At 46.8% G+C, this 20,679-nt stretch overlaps 1 protein-coding gene and 1 long non-coding RNA gene across 2 annotated transcripts in view; one reads left to right on the top strand and one right to left on the bottom strand.

The window, feature by feature from the left end:
* The window catches only part of NUDT3 (nudix hydrolase 3), a 134,729-nt gene extending 117,600 nt beyond the window's left edge, over positions 1-17,129 (top strand). The window contains exons 3-5 of the mRNA XM_086706630.1: positions 965-1,009; positions 5,852-5,936; positions 8,731-17,129. Coding sequence (XP_086562756.1) covers positions 965-1,009; positions 5,852-5,936; positions 8,731-8,909 — 309 coding nt within the window. The 3' untranslated portion in view covers positions 8,910-17,129. The remainder of the gene's footprint in view (positions 1-964; positions 1,010-5,851; positions 5,937-8,730) is intronic.
* Positions 9,051-19,597, bottom strand: LOC147580895 (uncharacterized). The gene is made up of 2 exons (XR_015251178.1): positions 18,057-19,597; positions 9,051-17,916 (listed from the first exon to the last, which is right to left on the bottom strand). It is a non-coding gene; the product is annotated as an uncharacterized LOC147580895 (long non-coding RNA).
* Between the last annotated feature and the right edge of the window lie 1,082 nt (positions 19,598-20,679).

Below are 20,679 nucleotides of genomic sequence, written 5' to 3'. Positions count from 1 at the left end.
AACAAGGAAGCTCTTCACTAATTGGAATATAAATTTACTTGAGATGAAGTGAATTTTGTAGCATGGCCTGACAAGGAACTGAAATATGTTCAGGGTATTCAAAGTTAAAGAAAGAATAATTTCCGTTTTAAAAGAACAAAAAAAATCATGGAAACAAAGGCATACATAATGGAAACAGATACGTAAAGAACAGGTAGAAATGAGTAAAATCAAATGACTAGAGATGGGACAGCTCTAGTTTAGATTCAGTTGAAAAGAAAATTAAGTAATTGGAATAGACTGAAAAATTTACCTATGATGCATCAGAAAATCTTTTAAAAAATACCAAAGGGCCAATGGAAGATACAGAGTATATAAAGGCCTGCCGCTGTGTAAAGTTGCCCCCTCCCTGTCACTGTTCTGTTCGTCACCTTGTCCTGCGCATCTCTGTCAATACCTGTCACTCACTAGCAGAATCACCACATTTGTGTATTTGTTGATTTACTCTTTACCGAGTTTCTATACAGTATGCTCTCTGTTTGGGGCATACTGTATAAAGACAGCCAAGAATAAGTAAGATAAGGATCTTGCTCTCGTGGGTCTTGTGTTCTAGCCTATTGATCACCATACCTCTGGCACATACGCTGTTATCTGGCTCAAATTAGCATTCAGTGTATTTGTTAAGTGAATGGATTAATTAATGAAGTAATTAATCTCTCAAAATACCTTCTGTGTGCCTTCATGGCCTTGATTATCTGCTGTGTTTGGCCAGCTTTGCAGTGGGGAGAGAGACGGGGAGGAGATGAGAGAAATCCTCCCTCCCCAGAGTACACCCTGCTCTTACCAGTCTGTGACACACAGGAAATACGGGTGACCTCCAGAGACCTGGAGTTCGCCTAACATGTGTCCTCTTGGTTTTTGATTCAGAATGAGACCAGCAATGTGAACAGTATTAATGTGTTAATTTTTCTTTTTCACTTTTCAGGCTGGAGTAAAAGGGACATTGGGAAGATTAGTTGGAATTTTTGAGGTAAGTCAGTTAAAATCTTTGGTGCAATTGGTATCATATTAGTAACCATATTGTGTTATGTATATATATATATATATATATATATATATATACATATATATACACATATATATACATATATACATATATACAATGTATATATATACATACACACATATACGCGTGCGCACACACACATATATATATACATGCATGTATACATGTATATATACATACATATCTTTGTCTTAGTCCATTTGGGCTGCTATAACAAAACAGTGGCTTATAAACAATAGAAATTGATTCCTCACAGTTCTGGAGGTTAGGAAGTCCCAAGATCAAGGCACCAGCAGATTCAGTGTCTGGTGAGAACCACTTCCTGGTTCATAGTTACAGTTTCTCCTGCTATCCGAAAGTAGGGTGTTCGTATGCAACCTTTTGTAAGTTGAAGTGATAAGAAGTGAATAAGCAATTAATTTATATGCAGACTTTTTTTTTTTAGCATTTCCAGAACCAAAACAGTACCTCTCTCAGGCTTTTCTTATACCTCAGGACACATCCTGTTAACGGACGCGCAAAGTAAATCAAGATAAAGCACAGATGCTCACAGCCTCATTTCAAAGCCTTGGCGGCTTGATGAGGAAATGCCGAGTGTCGCTCTCGGGGAAGGAGTTTGGGGGTGCCGCTCCCCACGTTCCAGATGTGCACTGCTGCTCTCGTGGCTCGCTGCAACATAAATGCTAAATGGTGGTTTTGCTTTTCACCTCTTTTTTATAAAAGCAAAACTCCTCTTCGGATTTCTTTCAGTTAGCAGAAACGGGTACTAATGTAGGTCTTCCGTAAAAGTGAAGCGTCATACCTAGAACTTTTGAACAGCAGCACATTCCAGTAGCTGTCTCTCTACATGTTCTCACATGGCAAAAGAGGGAAGGTTGCTCGCTGGGGTCTCTATCACGGCACCAATCCCATTTGTGAGGGTTAGTGCTCCTCACCTAATCCCCTCCCAAAGGCCCTCTCCTAATGCTATCCCATTGGGAATTAGGATTTGAGCCTCTGAATTGTGGGGGGGGCGTAAACATTCAGTCCGTTATAGTCTCAATCTAGCATAGATGCTGTCTTTGTTTCACTGACTTTTCAAAACAAAGCAGCACCAGCAGAGAATAACTTGCTTTCTTCTTTAAACTCCCATAGTCTCCTCCAAACAAATAGAATTATTTGTAAGTGCAGGCACACCTCAGAGATACTGCAGGTTCAGTTCCACACCACCGCAATAAAGCAAATATTGTGCTAAAGCAGGTCAAATGTTTCTTTGTTTTTGGTCAGTGCATATAAAAGTTGTATTTACACAATACTGTAGTCTGTGAAGTGTATACATACACTTAGAGTACGTATGTTAACATATATACCTTTATTTAAAAATACTTTATTGCTGGGGCACCTGGGTAGCTCATTCGGTTAAACGTCTGACTCTTAGTTTCAGCTCAGGTCATGATCTCACGGTTTGTGAGTTCGATCCCTGCATCAGGCTTTGTACTGACAGCATGGAGCCTGCTTGGGATTCTCTCTCTCTCTGCCTCTCCCCCACCCACACGCACACGTATGCTCTTTCTCTCTCTAAATAAATAAACTTCAAACCCTTTATTGCTAAAAAATGCTAACCATTGTGAGCTTTCATCAAGTTAAGTTATAATCTTTTTGCTGGTGGAGGGTCTTGCCTCCATGTTGATGGCTGCTGACTGATCCAGGGTCATGGTTGCTGAGAGTTGGGGTGGCTGTGGCAATGCCTTAAAATAAGTTTGCTGCATCGATCGACTCTTCCTTTCATGAACAATATCTGTGTAGCAGGCAATGCTCTTTGTTAGCATTTTACCCACAGTAGAACTTCTTTCAAAATTGGAGTCAGTCCTCTCAAACCCTGCCACTGCTTTATCAACTACATTTATGGAATACTCTGAATCTTCTGTTATCATTTCAACAGTCTTCATAGCATCTTCACCACGGGTAGATCCCATCTCAAGAAATCACCTTCTTTGCTCATCCACGAGAAGCAGCTCCTCATCTGTTAAAGTTTGATATGAGTTGGGCAGTCCTGGGTGGCTCAGTCAGTTAAGTGTCTGACTTCGGCTCAGGTCACAGTCTCGCGGTTCGTGAGTTCGAACCCCACATCGGGCTGTGCGCTAGTGGTGTGGAGCCTGCTTGGGATTCTCTCTGCCCCATCCCCACTTGCGCTCTCTCTCTCAAAATAAATAAATAAATGGGACACCTGGGTGGCTCAGTCAGTTAAGCGTCCTACTTCGGCTCAGGTCATGATCTCACAGTTTGTGAGTTCCAGCCGCACGTCGGGCTCTCAGCTCACAGCTCCGAGCCTGGAGCCTGCTTTGGCTTCTGTGTCTCCCTCTCTCTCTGCCCCTCCCCTGCTCTCACTCTGTCTCTGTCTCTGTCTCTCTTGTCTCTCTCAAATTAATTAATTAAAAAATTAAAGAAATAAAGAAGATGTTTAAATAAATAAGTAAAGTTTTAAAAAAAAGTTTGATAATGAACTTGCAGCAGCTCAGTCCCATCTTCAAACTCCACTTCTGATTCTAGTTCTCTAGCTGTGTCCACCATATCTTCAGTTATTTCCTCCACTGAAGTCTTGAACCCCTCAAAGTCCTTCACAAAGGTTGGAGTCAACTTCTTCCACACTCCTGTTAATGTTGGTATTTTTACCTTTTTCCATGAATTACCAGTGTCCTCGAGGGCATCTAGAATGGTGAATCCTTTCCAGAAGGTTTCCAGTTTACTTTGGTCAGATCCATCAGAGGAATCACTGTCTATGGCAGCTGTAGCCTTATGAAATGTATTTCTTAAATAGTAAGGCTTGAAAGTTGAAGTCGCTCCTTGACCCATAAGCTGTGGGATGGATGTTTTGTTAGGCATGAAAACATTAATCTCAGTGTCCATCTCCATCAGAGCTCTTGAATGACCAGGTGCACTGTCGATGGCAGTAATATTTTGAAAGGAATCTTTTTTTTTTTCTGAGCAGGAGGTCTCAGCAGTGGGCTTAAAATATTCAGTAAACCATGTTGGAAACAGATGTGCTGTCATTCAGTCTTTGTTCCACTTATAGAGCACAGGCAGGGTAGATTTAGCAGAACTTTGAAGGGCCCTAGGATTTTTGGAATGGTCATTGACCATTGGCTTCAACTTTGAGTCACCAGCTACCTCTAAACATAGAGTCAGTCTGTCCTTTAAAGCTTTGAAGCCAGGCATTGACCTCTCTAACTATGAAAGTCCTAGGTAGCATCTTTTTCCAATAGAAGGTTGAAAATCTGTTGTTGAGTGCAGTCACCTTCATGATTGATTTTAGCCGGACCTTCTGGATAATTTGCTGCAGCTTCCACATCAGCACCTGCCGCTTCCCCTTGCATTGTGGTGGGAGGGAGACGGCATCTTTCCTTAAACTTCATCAACCAAGGCTTTCTTCTGCAGCGTCCCCACCTCTCTCAGCCTTCATAGAATCGAGAGTTAGGGCCTTGCTCTGGAATAGGCTTCAGCTTCCAGGAATGTTACGGCTTCTTTGATCTTCTATCCAGACCACTCCAACTTTCCCCATATCGACAATAAGGCTGTTTGGCTTTCTTGTCATGTTTGTGTTCACTGGAGTAACACTTTTGATTTCCTTCAAGAACTTTTCCTTTGCATTCACAAGTTGGCCAACTTGTACAAGTGGCCTAGCTTTCAGCCTTTTTTGGCTTTCCACATGCCTTCCTCACTGAGCTTAATCATTTCTAGCTTCTGATTTAAAGTGAGAGTAAGAGACACAATTCTTTCTTTCCCTTGAACATTTAGAGGCCACTGTGGGGTTATTGATTGGCCTAATCTTAATTTTGTTGTGTCTCAGCAAATAGGGAGACCCAAAGAGAGGGAGGATGACAGGGAGGGACAGGAATGGCCGGTCAGTGGAGCAGTCAGAGCACACACATTTGTCAGTTAAGTTCACTGTCTTACAGGAGTGTCGTTTGTGGCACCCAAAACAATTACAATAGTAACATCAAAAATTATTGATCACAGATCACCATAGCAAATATAATAATAATAAAAAGTCTGAAACACTGTGAGACTTACCAAAAGGATAGACACGAAGTGAGCAAGCACTGTTAGAAGAATGGCACCTATGGGCTTGCTCCATGCAGCATTGCTGTAGACGTTCGAGTCGTAAAAAAGCAGTCGCTGTGAAGCACAATGAAAGAAGGTATGCCCGGATTACTTATCCCGTCCCTACCTCTCTTCCTCTTCTCTCAGGGTGTGAGGAGGGCAGATAAGTGTAGAGAAGACAGGAGGAAAAAGAAGATCCAAGTCACTATCGCAGAGGTGGAAGAAACAAGGAAATAGGCCGGGGTAGAGGTTTGGAGGGAGGCGGAAGCAAGTGAGAAATTGGGAATAGAGATGAGCAAGGTTAGCAGAAGGGGAGATGCGTGACGTCAGAGCTCGCTTGTACTGATAGAACCCCCGCCACCCGCAGCCTCTTCTCCTTGTGTTTCAGCGAGTTAAATTTACTTGGTGCCTTTTGCATGAGAGATCACAAACTTCATTCTCACAGCATTCCTGTGAGGTTGTACTGAGGGGAAAGGGAAAGAAAAAAGAGATTAAAGCCTCGGCTTTAGAAGCCCAGCCAAAGAGCACAACCTTAAATGCAAGGGTGGCCTGTTCTAAATAGGCCATCTGGCACCATTCCCTGTATGATTGATTGTAGGACAATTAAAAGTGAAAGGAATCCTTGTATCTGTGCTCTGGACATATGGCTAAGAGTGTGTTTCACTTAAGTAATCTCAGCTCTCTAAGGGAAAGCTGTTTCTCTGTCCTTCTCTCTTTGCCCTTCAGAACCAGGAGAGGAAGCACAGAACGTATGTCTATGTGCTCGTTGTCACAGAAGTGCTGGAAGACTGGGAAGATTCAGTTAACATTGGTAAGTTGTCCCCAGATAGCCTCCAAAATGCTCCCCACAATGGGCCCTGGCCCACAGGTCATCACCCAGAGCCAGAAGCGAGCCTGATAAAAGAAATAATAGAAGGATACGTTTAATGACACAAACATGTCCATTTTGAACTTGTGAAAGTTAGTATTTTGAAGTGTTTAAAAGGAAGTTGAAGTTGGGTACGTGGTCCACAAATAGAAACATAGCACGTAAAAATAAGAAAAGACTGTTTCTAAAGTCGAATCAGACCCTCCTCAGCAGGTACCGACCCTCCTCCACAATGCTGGCCACGAAACCCCGCTGAGAGCAGACCCTCGGTTGTTCCTTATGATGATGCTTGTTCACATGGTTGGGGAAAGCTGTTGGTTTGGCAGGGTGAGCCTCTCCCTCCAGAGTCATTTAATAGACACGGAGTCTTGGGAGTAGTTTCCAGTGTTACTCCTATTACCCTTTGGGTGCCCCTGCCTTTCTCCTAAGGAGCCGTTTTCTTTGATCTCTCAAATCACTATTGGATGTGTATCTTTTGAACTAAAAACATAGGTGATCTAATGGTTGGTTCATGGTTTAATCTTTTGCCTCTAAAGGAAAGTATATTCTAGAAAAGTGTAATATTAATTTAACAACGTCTGTTATAATCGGCAAACGGATAAAATTCACTTGCTAGAACCTCTCCCTTTATTGTGTGTATGCGCTTTGCCACCATGGCCCTCACACTGCTGATCGGGGCATCTCACAGCCCTTCAGCTTTTAACGGCTTCGTATCTGGTAAGGATGCAGTATGCTTAAGTAAATAAATTCAGTGGGGGGTTATTAAAAATAGACTCCTTGACAGCCAGTGCTAGGGCTTTAAAAGGAGACAGAGATGAGTGTGGTGTGGCCCTGTCCTCAGAGCACTCTGTCAGGCGGGAGTCACACACTTGTGAGAGGAATTTTCAAGGTACCATTGCTCTATTAATATCCAACAAGCCTTTCACCTTGTACTACTTCTGAGAACTGAAATAATGAAATAATCTAAAATAATGGAGGCTAAATCTGCAAGCCTTCCTTCCAGTGAGCCTTTTCCAGGTGGAAATTGGGTCTTAAACGGACACCTCCGTGAAGGATAAGTGAGCTAAGGCACACTCGTCTGATGGACTGTCACGCAGCTGTTAAACGCAGACTTACGAAAGCTAGCGTACCACGGGGAGGTGCTTATGAATTGGTGTTGGTGAGTGAGGAAAGCAGGGTACCGACCGATACACACATGACTTAGAGCTACTTTAAATAGGAATTTGAAATGAAAACAAAAACGAGGGACTGGCTTTGACCTACAGAATTGGCAGTGACGAAAGACAAGGTAGCAGTGCTGGCGGGGTGGGTGAGAACGGCATCCCAGCACACACAGGCAGCCCTGGGGCTCGGGATGGTCTTTCTGGAAAGCAGTTTGGCATTACAGGTCACAAGGTCTTCGGAGCCCAAATGTTTTATTCATCTCAGTTCTAGGCATCTTCCCCTGGGAGGTTAAAAGAAAAACAGATAAAGTGTTTTTTTTTTTAATTGTAGCATGATTTATAACAACTAAAATCGCAGACTGTTGATGTCCAGTGATGGGGATGCGGTTGCGTGAATGGCAGCACGTCCATGTTGGATGTTAGGATGTAGTGCAGCCATTAAATGTCACGTTTGGCATAACCTAGAAGAGCGCTCCAGAAACGGCGTGAAGTAAAAAAAGAAGTAATAACAATACTGATCATAAGCAAGCTCTTAACAGCATGTGCTGTGTGCCAGGTCTCGTTCAGACGGCTTACATATTAATCCTCACAGCAGACTTGTGAGATAGGTGCACTGTCCCTACAGATGAGGAAAGTGGGGCACAGCTCAGTACCTAGTGCAGCCACTTATGCCAAACTGACAGTTCATGAGAGCCAGTGATGCGATGGGAGCCCAGCAGATTCGCTCCAGCAGCCATGTGTCCAACCACAGCACTCTTACTAGAGCTTCTCGGGATTCGGGGCATCTTAAAAGCATGATCCCAGTTACAGCTGTCAAGCGCAGTGCCTTCTTCCAGTTCGATGAAGGAAAAGCAAAAGGCACTAAAATATTTAGAGTAGTCCTTTCTGGTTTATAATGTTAACGGGTAATTTCCATATTCTTCATACTTTCTTCCATTTTCCAATTTTAAGCAATCCTCTTTTACTGTGAGAGAAAAAATAAAGGATTTTAAAACACGAATTGGGGCGGGGGGGGGAGATAAGATAACAGACTGAAAGGTTAATAGTGATGGTGTTCTTTTCTTAAAAATACTTTGTAATATGTTAATACATAACTCTTAAACGCAAATTTTAAATGAACATCTGATTGATGACAAGCAGCCATCCTAATAATTCTGGAAGCTGACGCTCATGTTGAGTTTTGCAGGAGGTGGGGATGCTGGCTGCGCCTCCGGAGTGTACGTGCAGGCCGAGCAAGGCCCAGAGGCCCAGCAATGCAGGAAGAGACCACGAGCAGCAGCTCTCTCTGGAGGGCGCGGTGTACCGTTAGCCCCTCACTCTTCAGATGTCAGCATTGCACATGGTCTCTTTCCTGCATCTGACACCCGTAGTGTTGGAGGCATAGAAGCGGGCTTGCGTTGTTCTTGTAAGAAAAGAGAGTAAGGAAAACTAGCTCTGTAACGCATCGTCTTAAAGTGTTGATAACCATTGGCTTTCCTGTTTTCATCTGCATTTTCTCCAGAGTTATAAGATCAGAAACTTTTTGTCGCTTCCCTTTTGTGCTGATTTTTTTTTTTCTCTCTCTGCCTCCACAGGAAGGAAGAGGGAATGGTTTAAAATAGAAGATGCCATAAAAGTGCTTCAGTATCACAAACCGGTGCAGGCATCGTATTTTGAAACGTTGAGGCAAGGCTACTCAGCCAACAACGGCACCCCGGTCGTGGCCACCACGTACTCGGTTTCTGCTCAGAGCTCGATGCCAGGCATCAGATGACTGAAGGCTTCGTGTAAGAGGAATGGAAATTGGAAACTAGACTGAAGTGCAGATCTCCCCTCCCCTGCTCTTTTCACCTCTCCTCACAGGCCTCCTCTTCAATAAGACATGATGGGCGGCAGAGAAAGGGTTTATTGATGATGTTGCTGTTTGGTGTTAAGTGATGGGCTTTTTCTTCTCTTTTTATGGAGGGGGGCGGGGGGATGGGCATGTAATTTGTAAGTACTTTGGTGCATGATCGGTCCCTCCCTTTTCACACCCCCACAATTGTCTAAGGAGACAAACAGCCTTCCCTCTGCCTTGGATTCTGAAGTGTTCCTGTTTGTCTCATCCCAGCCCTGGCCAGACATTTTTCTTTGATTTTTAATTTTTTTTTTATTAAAAAGATACCAATATGAGATGACACCTTTCAAGAATTTGTCCTGTACTGCGCTGTTCAGTCCAGTAGGTTGGTCACTTCCGCTGCAGGATACATTTATCTACACATTATATACTGGGCATATAATATGTAAATAAATGACTTTTAGAAGAGGAATTTAACCGTTTAATTTTTCAAGGTTTGGTCTTGTTTTTTAAATTCGGGGTGTTTCTGGAATGGAGAGCCTCGGAGTTAATTTACCTTTTTGTTTTTGATGCTAGTGGCTAGGTAAGTTTCCCTGTCCGCTCCCCTTTCCCCAGTCACTGACTGTAGTTCTATAGGGTACGGAGAGTTTAGCTGCCTTCCTAGTGCTCCCAGGACTCATGGCCTTCTCTTCTCAAAGCTGTGTTTCCATGCCAAGAAAGAAACAGGAAGAAACCTATTTTCTTTTTTATTACCGAGTCAGGAGCAAATGGCCTCAGCTCAGACCTGGAGAAACAATGGTAGAAATTGAATTCCTCCCTACATGTTGACAATAGGGATTTGAACTGGATTCTTGGGATTACTCTCGCAAAAACTGGAGCATCGAGCTTTGTTTCTATCCTGCTGGTTGGAATTTTTTCCATAATGCTACTTATTGCCAACAGTGGCCTCTCTCCTTGTGCATACATGCCTTACACCATGCCGAATGGGATATACTGTCCTTGTGCTGAAGCATCCAGCTGTACTTGGCAAGCGCCAGGGTTCGGTCCCGTCCCCATCCTGGGTAACCATGTTAAGTTCCTGAAAAGTAACACGGGAGGAAAATTCAGGTGTTGGCTTATCTTTGTGATGTTACAGCATTTGGAATTGCACCATGGAGCATGCACAGAAATGTTAAATTTGTCTCCCACTGGGATGCAGAAGGTCCACCTTCTGCTGAGAAATCGTGTGGGAGAATGCTCCGTCATTTACTAGAACAGCTACATAACGCGTTGGCTCAGTGCAGCTGTCGCGTTGGTCTCTGATACAGGTTTCATGCTGGCTTCATTTGCCAGTTGTGTTGTTCGGTTGGGAGGTTTACAGAAAAGGGTCTTGAGATCGAGGGGTGGGCCTGGGAGTGGGGACACTGATCAATCCCTGGTGCAGGACAGGAGTTCGTTGCTGTCCTCTTAGTGGCATCTCCTTTGTCAAGACGTAGCCAAGATGTGAAATTGAAATCGTAGTTCTCTTTATTTAAAACTTCTAATAAACACTCAAACGTTGAAAAGTTTTGCTCTTCCCTCCCACTAAAAGAGATGTATGTATCCAGTAGGCCTGTGTCATTCAGTGTTCCACATTTTGGGGGACATCTTTCGGTGAGCTTTAAACTTTGCCGTCTGTTCTCAGTTTGCATCTTCTCCCAGTCTTGAGGCACCGATCCAACAAGTAGTGCCCACAGTTTCCTTAGGATGCTGTCCTACCTCTGGGATAGGGATGTCCCCAAGTAAGGGTCCCAGTGGATAGAAACAGTACCATGGGATTTGAGTCTAAATACCAACTCGCTGTTCACATGTCCTACTCAGAAACGAACATATTGCTGTTTGTTGCCTGATTGAGAGCATTGTAAGTTTCTGTCCAAAGAAATAAAGGAGAAAATGAATTAAATTCAACTAAGCACTGAGTGGAATCCAAAAACACATTCTTCCAACTAAATTCTACCTTTGTGATATGGATTGAAAGTACTTCGCAGGAAAACAGTCAGTACCCCTGAAAAGGAAACTGCAGCGTTCATAGTGATTGGTGCATTTTTTTTAAATTGTCTAAGGATGCTTTTACTGGGCTGGTGTCACAACATGTTACCCTACCGGGTCCACTTGGGATTGATGTTGGCGTCTTTGGGTCAGGAAAGTGAACTGTGCCAAGAAGCATCTTTCAGTGACATGAATGGATCCTATTAATTCAGTTAACTGAGGAAATTGTGCTGATGCTTTCTTAACTGACAAAAAGAGGCTTTGTCCAACCAGAATTGTTGAAACTGGTGCTATTTTCTGTTGCACTGGGATTCTGATGAGCAGGGATTGGTGGTTTTTTCCTCCCTGGCACCCTTAACAACATGGCTGTCTTTCCTGGTGTGTGGTCATAGCCCTTTTGTGATAGATTACTTAGACCCCTGGGTGCAATAGCCTTTGTACCTCCCCAGAGAAATCAAGGAGAGGCAAAAGGAAGCACAGAAATCCTACTTGCAGAATCTTTCTTTGACGCTGATTTGCCATGAATTCTACAAGTATTCACCTGATTCAGACTTGACAGAAACCAGTTGTTGTGTACAGGGCAGGTTAATAAAGTCTCTTTCTCACAGTGAATTTGCATGTCCTAGATTCGGGTTATTACTGGAGCATCCATCACAGTCTTCCATGCTCAGGATAGAGAAAGATAGCATTGGATATTTTTAAATAAAACTTTGTTTTTAGTTTACAGATTTGCAGCCATTGGGGGAACATCAGTGAGGTTATGCCATCTTTTTGGACCAGGACTGTGTGTGTGTGTGTGTGTGTGTGAGAGAGAGAGAGAGAGAAAGGCTACCGGGAGTCAGCTGTATTAGATTTTTTTGTAGCCTCCCAGAATGGCGCAGCCCATGAAACAGAGGAGTCTTGATTTTGCCCATAGCAAACATAGCACGATGGAAAAGTTAACGAGTTGACCATGTTTTGTTTTTACAAGTGTCTGCGGCCCCATCTGCCCTGCGGGGAGAGGGCTCCCTCACTGCTGAGTCTGAGCTGAGGCCATCTGGTGGGATCAAAGAGTGTGGGACTGTATCACCCGCCTTGAGGCTGCGGAAGGCCTAGGAGGTGGCTTCGCTGCAGGATTTCCGCCCTCTGCATCATGCTGAGTGGTGCTGTGGAGCTGTGAGGCACCTGAGGCTTCGCTTCTCGCAGCCTCTGGGGAGCAGAGTGGGTCACTGCCCTTCAGCAGCTTTTGCAGCAGTTTTGTAAACGTGTTGCTACCCGGTCAGGTTCCTTCTTGACAGATATTTTCGGTTTTGATGTTAGGAGTCAGTCTCTTAGACTTGCTTAAAAGAAAAAAAAAAAATCACCTCTTGTTTTGTAAAGAAAACAAAAGCTCCACACAGGGCTGCTGTTCCTCCTTCTTCCCCTTTTGCTTCTCTACATCCAGTGCTCCTTGGAGGCTCACCCTAACCTTGTTAACCAGAGGAGTAATCGGTCTTCTGCCGGACCCGGCTGTGCATTTCACACGTTGTACTTGTCATTTTACGGGCTTGTCAGTTCCATCTAGTGAGTGCTGCATTAATGTCTTCGTTGGTTTCCCCAGCTGATCTTTTTTTTAAAACTTAGCTTAGCCTGAGCCACGTTTTCTTTGTTTTTTTGGTTTTTTGGTTCACAAAGAGGATCTAATAACCACAGAGCGATTTTTACCACAACTGTGTGATTTGTAGTATTTCTGAAGTGTTCTCGAAGTCCATCCCAGTTGAGAGAAAATTTAAAGTTAGAAGAAATCCCTGGAGAAGTCTTCGCAGTGGGCTGTATTTCTGCTTTAAGAGACATGAGGATTAGTTAAAATTGCTAATTGAGCCTCGTCCTGGTCCCATCTGCACTTCAGAAAATAATCCACATCCTTATAACAAATGGATGTGTTAACGCAAGCCGCTCTGGGGTGAGGAGATTATTCAGTGGTGATTACATAATGGGACAGCTCTTGTGGTTCTTATTCTTGAAACTCTACAAGAGGTCAGGCCTGAAGCTATGCAGGTCATACTGCCCAGTTGAGGCGACAGTCACTTCTTCTGAGCCCTGCTGGGATGGAACCTTCTTCCCCAAGGCTGTGGGAATCTTCCAGACTGTGCAGCTGTCCATGTCAGTGACCTCAGCCTTGCTCCATCCGGGCACCCATCTCGCTTAGAGTAGGTGGGGAAGCACCACAGGGTCAGCTTCTGTTCTCCAGGGTGAGCCTTGCAACAGAGACCTCACCATCCCGGAAGAGCTGTATTTTCCATGTCACTTTAGATGTCACCTAAACCGACGAGACATTCGAGATTTTCAGGTAGTAAATTGGGAAGCATTGGCTGCAATCCATAAAAGATAACTGTTGTCTGTATGTTAGGTGACTTGAGGTCACCACAGCCCCTGGGAACCTAGAGATGTGAGGCAGACTCTCCTTTGGAAGCCAGCGTCCTTCTGCCTCTAAAAGGGCAGTTTCACATTTTGACCACATTTTTGCATTAGCTGATAACCCTTCAGGGATGTGAGAAGCCTAATCAGAACATCGGAGGAAACGATACCTCTCACCTTCAGATTGATCAAATGGTTTGTCCTCCTAGTCCCCTTAAAAATTAATAAATTAGAGAAAGAATGCCGTTTGGTGTTGGTTTGGACACACTCCTTGAGCTGAGGCCAGTAGTCACGTGATTTTGTGAGTCTGCCAATAGGAAGCCTTCTAAGCAAAAGAGGCATGTGTCTCCCCTAACGCTTTGTTTATAGTGATGATTTGGCGAGCTTTTAGCTGTCTTAAAAAAGGCGATTGTCCACTTGGAGGGGAGCTCGGAGGGAAGCCACGTTCACTCTGAATTCACACCAGGAGGGATTTTGCTGGAGAAGCAAGTGCCTCTGGCCAAAAAAGTAAGATTAAGATCTGAAAGGTGGACAGGCATTGCTTCTGTTCCTTCGGCAGTCGGCTAATAATTAACTCTGGGTTTCCTTTGGTTTACATTCTCAGTTCTTAACCCCAAACAGGGGCCCCTAGAACACCAAAAACGGCATTTAAAACGCTGGAGATGGCCTTTAAAAGGTACAAAAACAGCAGCATTGCCATATTCCAGGTTCATCACCATTTCCATATGCTCTGCATCCTTCCGTACGCACTGCAGCCCGGCCAGATATGGAGACCGCGTCATCACTGAGTTGAGAAACAAATTCTGGGTCTGGAACAATCACCTGCCAAATTGCTTACCGTCTGTGGAAGTTGTCTGTGGGGGTGTACCTTTCACAGAACATTTCAACAGTATAGTGAAATTGCTCTGGGCTTGACGTCCCAGTCAGGCATTTGGGTCAAAATTGTAAGTCTTTAGGCCTCCTTAGGAAAAAGGAAAGATGCCTACAGCCCAGTGCTGGGCCTTGAGACTGTATCCCCCTCTCCCTAGGGTGGGGCGAAGTGGCACCTCCAGGAAATCATTTTTCCAGTGAGATTGTCCATAAATCCCGACGGGACTTATGAACCATAATCCCAGTGTGAACCTGTCGTAGCTCTCTGATGCTCCACTGAAAATGGTTTGCTAGAGCGGCTCACAGATCCTTGCAGCTGCTTTCACCTCTTTGTGGTCCCCTTGCGGGGAAGAAAAGCTTTTCAGGGTTAAACCTTGGTCTTTAACCTCTGGTTTGTTGTGGAGAAAATGTGTCACTGACACATGATCTGAAGAAGACCTCTGGTTTTGGTTACTCGGGTCCAGCAGCATGACGATATGCCGCACGCCAGGGAAGGTAGAGGCCGATTGCCAAGACACCCAGACCCCAGAGTGGTCCATTTCACAGCGAGCCTCCATAAGGAACGGGTCTGAAGTTAGGTCTTGGAGAACTTCCAGAGCGCTGAGGTGAAGGAAGGACTCCGAGGGCCTTTGCTCAGCAAGCAGGCAGCTTGTGCTCATCCCCAGAACATGAAGGAGCTTCGAAGGGAATGGCAGGCGTCTGGGCCGCAGCCTGCAGACACGAACCTTCCCTTCTGCCGCTTCCCACATGGCTGTGCGCCTTTTGCTCTGAATCCAGGGGGAATCTCCTCTCCAAAATCGAATTTGCTTCTGTTTTGGTTAACCTCTGAGAACCTCACTCACCCTTTCACTCCCACCTGTGGATGGACGTAGACGTGTCGCTCGGGGCCCGGATGCGTAAGTGAGCATAGCCCAGCAGCACAGTGTTGTATTTAGTAGTTAGAAAAACAGCTGGTCCACTCTGTTATAAAAGAAATACAGTCTGTGGTGCAGTTTTGTAAATAATCAGGTCTGTTTTATTGCTTCGTGGTCTGAAAGCTTTCCGCCGGGTTTGTAATCAAGGAAGAGGCAGATGGCTAGAATAGGTAAAATTTAGTTAATACCTCTGTCTTAAGAAAGATAGCTGCCAGTTTGCCATGTGCGTAAGGAGGTCAGGAGCACTTGAGGATGTGGGGGGCTGTTGTGAAAGGAAAGCAGGTGGCTGTGGCCTGCCCACGTGTGTCAGAGAGAGACGACGTGGAAGCCCGTTGGTAGCATCTTTAGATTTGCTCTGGCCGGCCCAGCCTTTACTTCGTGGATCTTGTCTCCCATCCTGTCCAACGACCTTGCTAGGGAATGGGCAGCGAGGCCCCAGCTCTGTTTGCCCGGCTACAGGGTGTGGCCTCCAAACGGTACGAGGTTTCTTGAAGGGGCTTCCTCACTACGATTCCCTCCACGTCACTCATCTGCCGTCAGCATCAAAAAGGTTAAACTCCCCGGGACCATGCCAGTTGTAAAACAGGTGAACTGAATGTGCTTTTTTTTTCCCCTTTCGCAAGTGTGTTGTCCAGATGCAGTCCCCCTTTGGCCAAGTTCAGCAGGAATTTCCAGGGAACCCCTTCAATTGAGGCAAGTAGCCAAGATGTTTTGAGTTTTTTCCCCAAAGTACAAAGTCTTTTGTCTCTTCCCCCTAGTGCTCATACATTTTAGCTGAATCTTAAAAGGTCAAGTCTAGTAATAGCTCCCTCCAGAACTGAGACGAGAGCGAGGGGCCCATGCCCCCGGGGACCAGTCCCCCGGGGCACCCCACATGCTCGAACTAGACTGTTCTGATCCCACCACGAGTCTGCTGCTGTCCCCTTCCATCAGGGCCACCCAGAAGAGCGGACAACTTCACCTTCCCATCATTAGGTCACCTAGCCCCCCGGTGACCATCCTGGAGGGAGAGTGTGTGTATCACCTGCCTCGGCGGTGTGCCTCCTGTTTGTAGAAAGGGTAGAAAGTGGAACATCCGGTGGGCCAAGCACTGCCATCCTTGGAGAGGCTGGCAGAAATGACCCCAGCGAGCTCAGCACAACTGAGGAAACCAAGGAACGGCACTTATATGGGAGGACGGGTTGGTTCTGGTCCTTTTACCTCTTGGGACCTGATGGTGCAGTATGTGAAACTGGATTGGGAACCCTGTCACCCTTCCCCGCAGTGCAAATGCACCCCAGGACTTAGGAGCTTCCAACCCATGGGTGCACGGTCTTATTTTCCATTTCTTGTTTCCAAAACAGTCTTGCTTGGTAGTGCATGGAAAGTCCCATTTTCCTTCCTTCCTCCTTGGGGCCACCTGCCCAGACCTGGCCCCTTCCCCAGTATCGTCCTGGCACTCGCAAGCAAGACCCGCGCGGTGCCCGGAGGCGTGGAGGGGAGTGGAATTTGGTCCGGAGAAGGCGGCAGATACTGAATATTCTGGCTTCCTCTTCTCAGGGAGGGTGTTTTTAGGCTTCCTTCACACCCCTCCCGTGGGTGCCATCGGGTTGTGGAGGGAGGGCTGAAGAGAAAGGGAGCGGTGTCCAGCCAGCCCAGGTTTGGGTCCGAGACAGGTACGCGGACGTGAGTCCCACTCTCCCCCTTTACTGGCAGGCCCGTCGTATGTAACCTTTCACCTTTACTAAAGTGTCTGCTTCTGCCGTGCCAGCAACAGAGGACAGACAGACCCTTCCCTATAGTCTGGATAGAGCTTTGGTACTTGCCCTAAAGTTTCACCATCCCCACATCCCGCTCCTTTTTGTAAAAACGATGCTTAAGCCTGTGAGCGTGCTGTTCCTTTCTATGTGTCAATCAGTTTCCTTCCATTTGAGCTGTGTGGGAGGGAAGGGCATTGGAATTGTAGGTTGTAATCTTGTGCCAACCAATAAAAACCAGTATTTCACACACATCCCTGCTCAGTGTCTGGTCTCTTCTTTCTCGAGGTTTTCCTCGAGACACCAGTCTTCTTTGGGTTTCACCCCCCGCTCTCTGCTGCGGTCTTGAGAGTCAGAGGTGGCCCTGTTCGAGGGAGAAGCGAATTGGGAGGAGCCCATGGCAGGCGGCGAGACTCGGCGCTTGGTTGCCACCAGCCCTGCTGAGAGGTGCCCAGGGAGACTCGGGTGGCCTGCCCCCCCCCCCATCCCAGTGGGGCTTTCTTTCCTTAGGAGCCCAAAGGGGTATGGAAGAGAGGTGAGCCACATGTAGGACAATACGAGAGTACGGCAAGAAGTTGCTTTCCTGTGTGGGACCAGGAGTTGGCTGCGGGAGAGTCAGGAAGCCTTTATTTCAAGGACCTTGTCTCCCGTCCTCTCCGGTGATTGGGGGACGGCTGGAGAGGACGGGATGGGCTAAAGGGCTGGAGCCGCGTTCGGAAGAGGTGTAGCGGCAGGACTTGCGGGCAGAGGAGAACGGGCAGGAGCCATCGGTGGGAGAGCCACGCTGAGTAACCTGGGAGACCAACAGAGAACATTTTGGGCTGTCATGAAAAACAAAGCATGATGAGGCCAAATTATGAAAGACCGGGAAAGCCCGGCCAAGGAGTTTGGCTTGGTACACGTAAAGCATTCCTGAACGAGATAGTCCCGTAATGCCGCCCGTGTTTGAGGAGGAGGCAGCAGGAGAGGTCGGAGAGGAGTGGTTTGGAAGCTTGTGCTGCCCAGTCCATGAGGTGATCCAGACTCAGGGAGTGAATGAACCTGGGGATGAAGAGAGGGATATAGAAGCAAGAATAAAGAGCCTGTCACGATCAGATAAACACGTCCATCCGCTGAGGCGGGCCGGCCTTCCTGGAATTCTGGTGGCATCACCGCTAGCCAAGTTTCGTAAGCGAACAAACCTGATGCAGTCCGTGTACCCAGAGGGTCACTACCAGGCTGAGACTCACACGGAGACCTAACTCACAATGGACTGAGGTGGATGTGCCGGGACGACAGTTGGCTCTTGTATATGATGATAAATGTCAAACCAAGTTAACCTGGTTAGTGCAGTGGCTATCTGTGTGGGTGGCCAAAAATAGGCAGGAAGTTGGTTACGGAACAATAATAACCCGATGACTTCATTCCACCAAGGGCAAGTGCCCTATCAGTTGGCCAGGGCACCCTGGGCCCCTAAACTCTGATTCCGCAGCCCTCCTTTGTCCGTCCTGTGATGATCACCCCTCCTTTATCAAAGGATTCCTTCTTGTGCCAGATTGAGTGTGCACAACGAGGCCGTGAGCTTATAAATGCTGACACAAGGGATGTGCTATACTTAACGAAACTACCAGATGGCAATCTCTAATGGGGATCTGGGGTCCCCAGAACTCTCCACTCTCCCGTGTCCGACTGTGACAGGCCATTACGCAGGTGGCCCATCACCATCACATTCACTACATGCTGATTGTTCTTCACCCTCGGAGGATAGATGCAAACTAGGATTATTTTGCTGCAGCCCGGTGTTTCTATAGCCTGTAGGACAAGAGAGAGGTCTGTAGGGTCCCCAAAACTTTGTGCACGGGTGAGGGGAGGAAATGAGCTCAAAGGACACCAGTGCAGCTCTGACCATCCAAGCCAGGCTTAGGTTGGCACAATTCTCGCCCATCCCTCAGGCAGGCTGGCTCCCATCCTCTCCAGAGACCTGATAATCATACCCAAGAAAGCCTGGCGTTGTAAACCATGGTCTTGTTTGCTTACCGGTTTCAGTCACATTTGGGGTGTGAAAGGTTTATTTTACCTCCTTGGTCTTGTGACACCCAGCGAACAGCCTCTGAGGATGGAGCCACGTGGCTCCATGTTCTGTGTCCTGAATACCAGCAACGTGCTAACCCCAGGACACACAGTCCTCACAGAGGCACCTGCTTGGGTGACAGATGGCATGAAATCGGAGAGATCACAGCCTGGGGAGGTAAGCCATTAGGGGTGGGGTGAGAGGGGACGGTGGAGAGAGCTCAAGCAGGAGGACCATAGGGTGGAAAAGAGGAAGGGACCGGGCGCCCGGGTGGCTCAGTCGGTTGCGTATCCAACTTGGGCTCAGGTCACGATCTCACAGCTCGTGGGTTCGAGTCCCGTGTCGGGCTCAGTGCTGACAGCTCAGAGCCTGGAGCCTGCTTCCGATTCTGTGTCTCCCTCTCTCTCTGCCCCTCCCTTGCTCGTGGTCTCTCTGTCAAATAAATAAACAACAGGGGTGCCTGGGTGGCTCAGTCGGTTGAGCAACCGACTTCAGCTCAGGTCACGATCTCAGGGTTTGTGAGTTCGAGCCCCACATCGGGCTCTGTGCTGACAGCTCAGAGCCTGGAACCTGCTTCCGATTCTGTGTCTCCCTCTCTCTCTGCCCCTCCCCCACTCGTGCTCTGTCTCTGTCTCAGAAATAAATAAACATTAAAAAAATTTTTTTAAATAAAAAAAAATTTTTTTAAGAAAAGAGGGAGTCGAGGGGCGCCTGGGTGGCGCAGTCGGTTAAGCGTCCGACTTCAGCCAGGTCACGATCTCGCGGTCCGTGAGTTCGAGCCCCGCGTCAGGCTCTGGGCTGATGGCTCAGAGCCTGGAGCCTGTTTCCGATTCTGTGTCTCCCTCTCTCTCTGCCCCTCCCCCGTTCATGCTCTGTCTCTCTCTGTCCCAAAAAATAAATAATAAAAAACGTTGAAAAAAAAAAACATTTAAAAAGAAAAGAGGGAGTCGGAAAAGGGAGGAAAGACACGTCGAAAGGCTGCCTGCTGTAATAAAAGATGCAATTAGACCAGGGTTCAGGTCTCAGCTGCTGACAGGCTCTGTGATCTTGGACAAGTTACCATCCCTGTTCCCTCCTATTCGGTGGAAGAGAAGTCTCTTTTTGGTGATTGTCGTGAGCCTTCAATAGGTGAAGGAATGTGTGGACGGGGCACCTGGGAGGCTCTGTGAGTTAAGTGTCCGACTTCGGCTCAGGTCATGATCTCGTGGTTCACGAGTTCAAGCCCCGCACTGGGCTCTGTGCCGGCTGCTCCGGATTCTGTGTCTCCCTCTCTCTCTGCCCCTCCCCCGCTCACTCTCTGTCTCTCTCTCTCAAAATAAAGTAAAATAAAATAAAAAACATTAAAAAAATAAATAGTAAAAATAAAGGAATGTGTGCAACGTCCAAGTTGGTGCGTGATCATCAAATGGTAGCCGTGAGTGGACACCTGTTTGGGAATCGCCAAGGGCCGTGCCAAGGTCACTGAGTCACAGCACATAGAAGTCATCACAACGCAGAGGAGTGACAAGTGCAATAAAAAGAAGGCTGAGGGAGGGACTGAGGAGCCGCCGTCTGGGATTCAGAGGGCTGAAGGAATTCTCAGCTGAGGGGACAGCGTGTGCAAGGGGAGGCCACGGCACCGTGCTCGTGTAACGGCAAGTTGTCTGGAACACGGAGGAGAGAGAGAGACGGGAGGTGCCGCGGGAAAGGTCAGCTGGGGTCAGGTGGCTTGGCAGGCCGTTTGAACTTTACTCCGCATGACTGGGAAGCCAACA

This window comes from Puma concolor, chromosome B2 (genome assembly GCF_028749965.1).
Source record: "Puma concolor isolate L17-30 chromosome B2, mPumCon1.1.hap2, whole genome shotgun sequence".
In the NCBI taxonomy this organism is placed as follows: Eukaryota; Metazoa; Chordata; class Mammalia; order Carnivora; family Felidae; genus Puma; species Puma concolor.
Note: the sequence above shows the minus strand (reverse complement) of the source record. Positions and strands in the feature narration are given on the sequence as shown.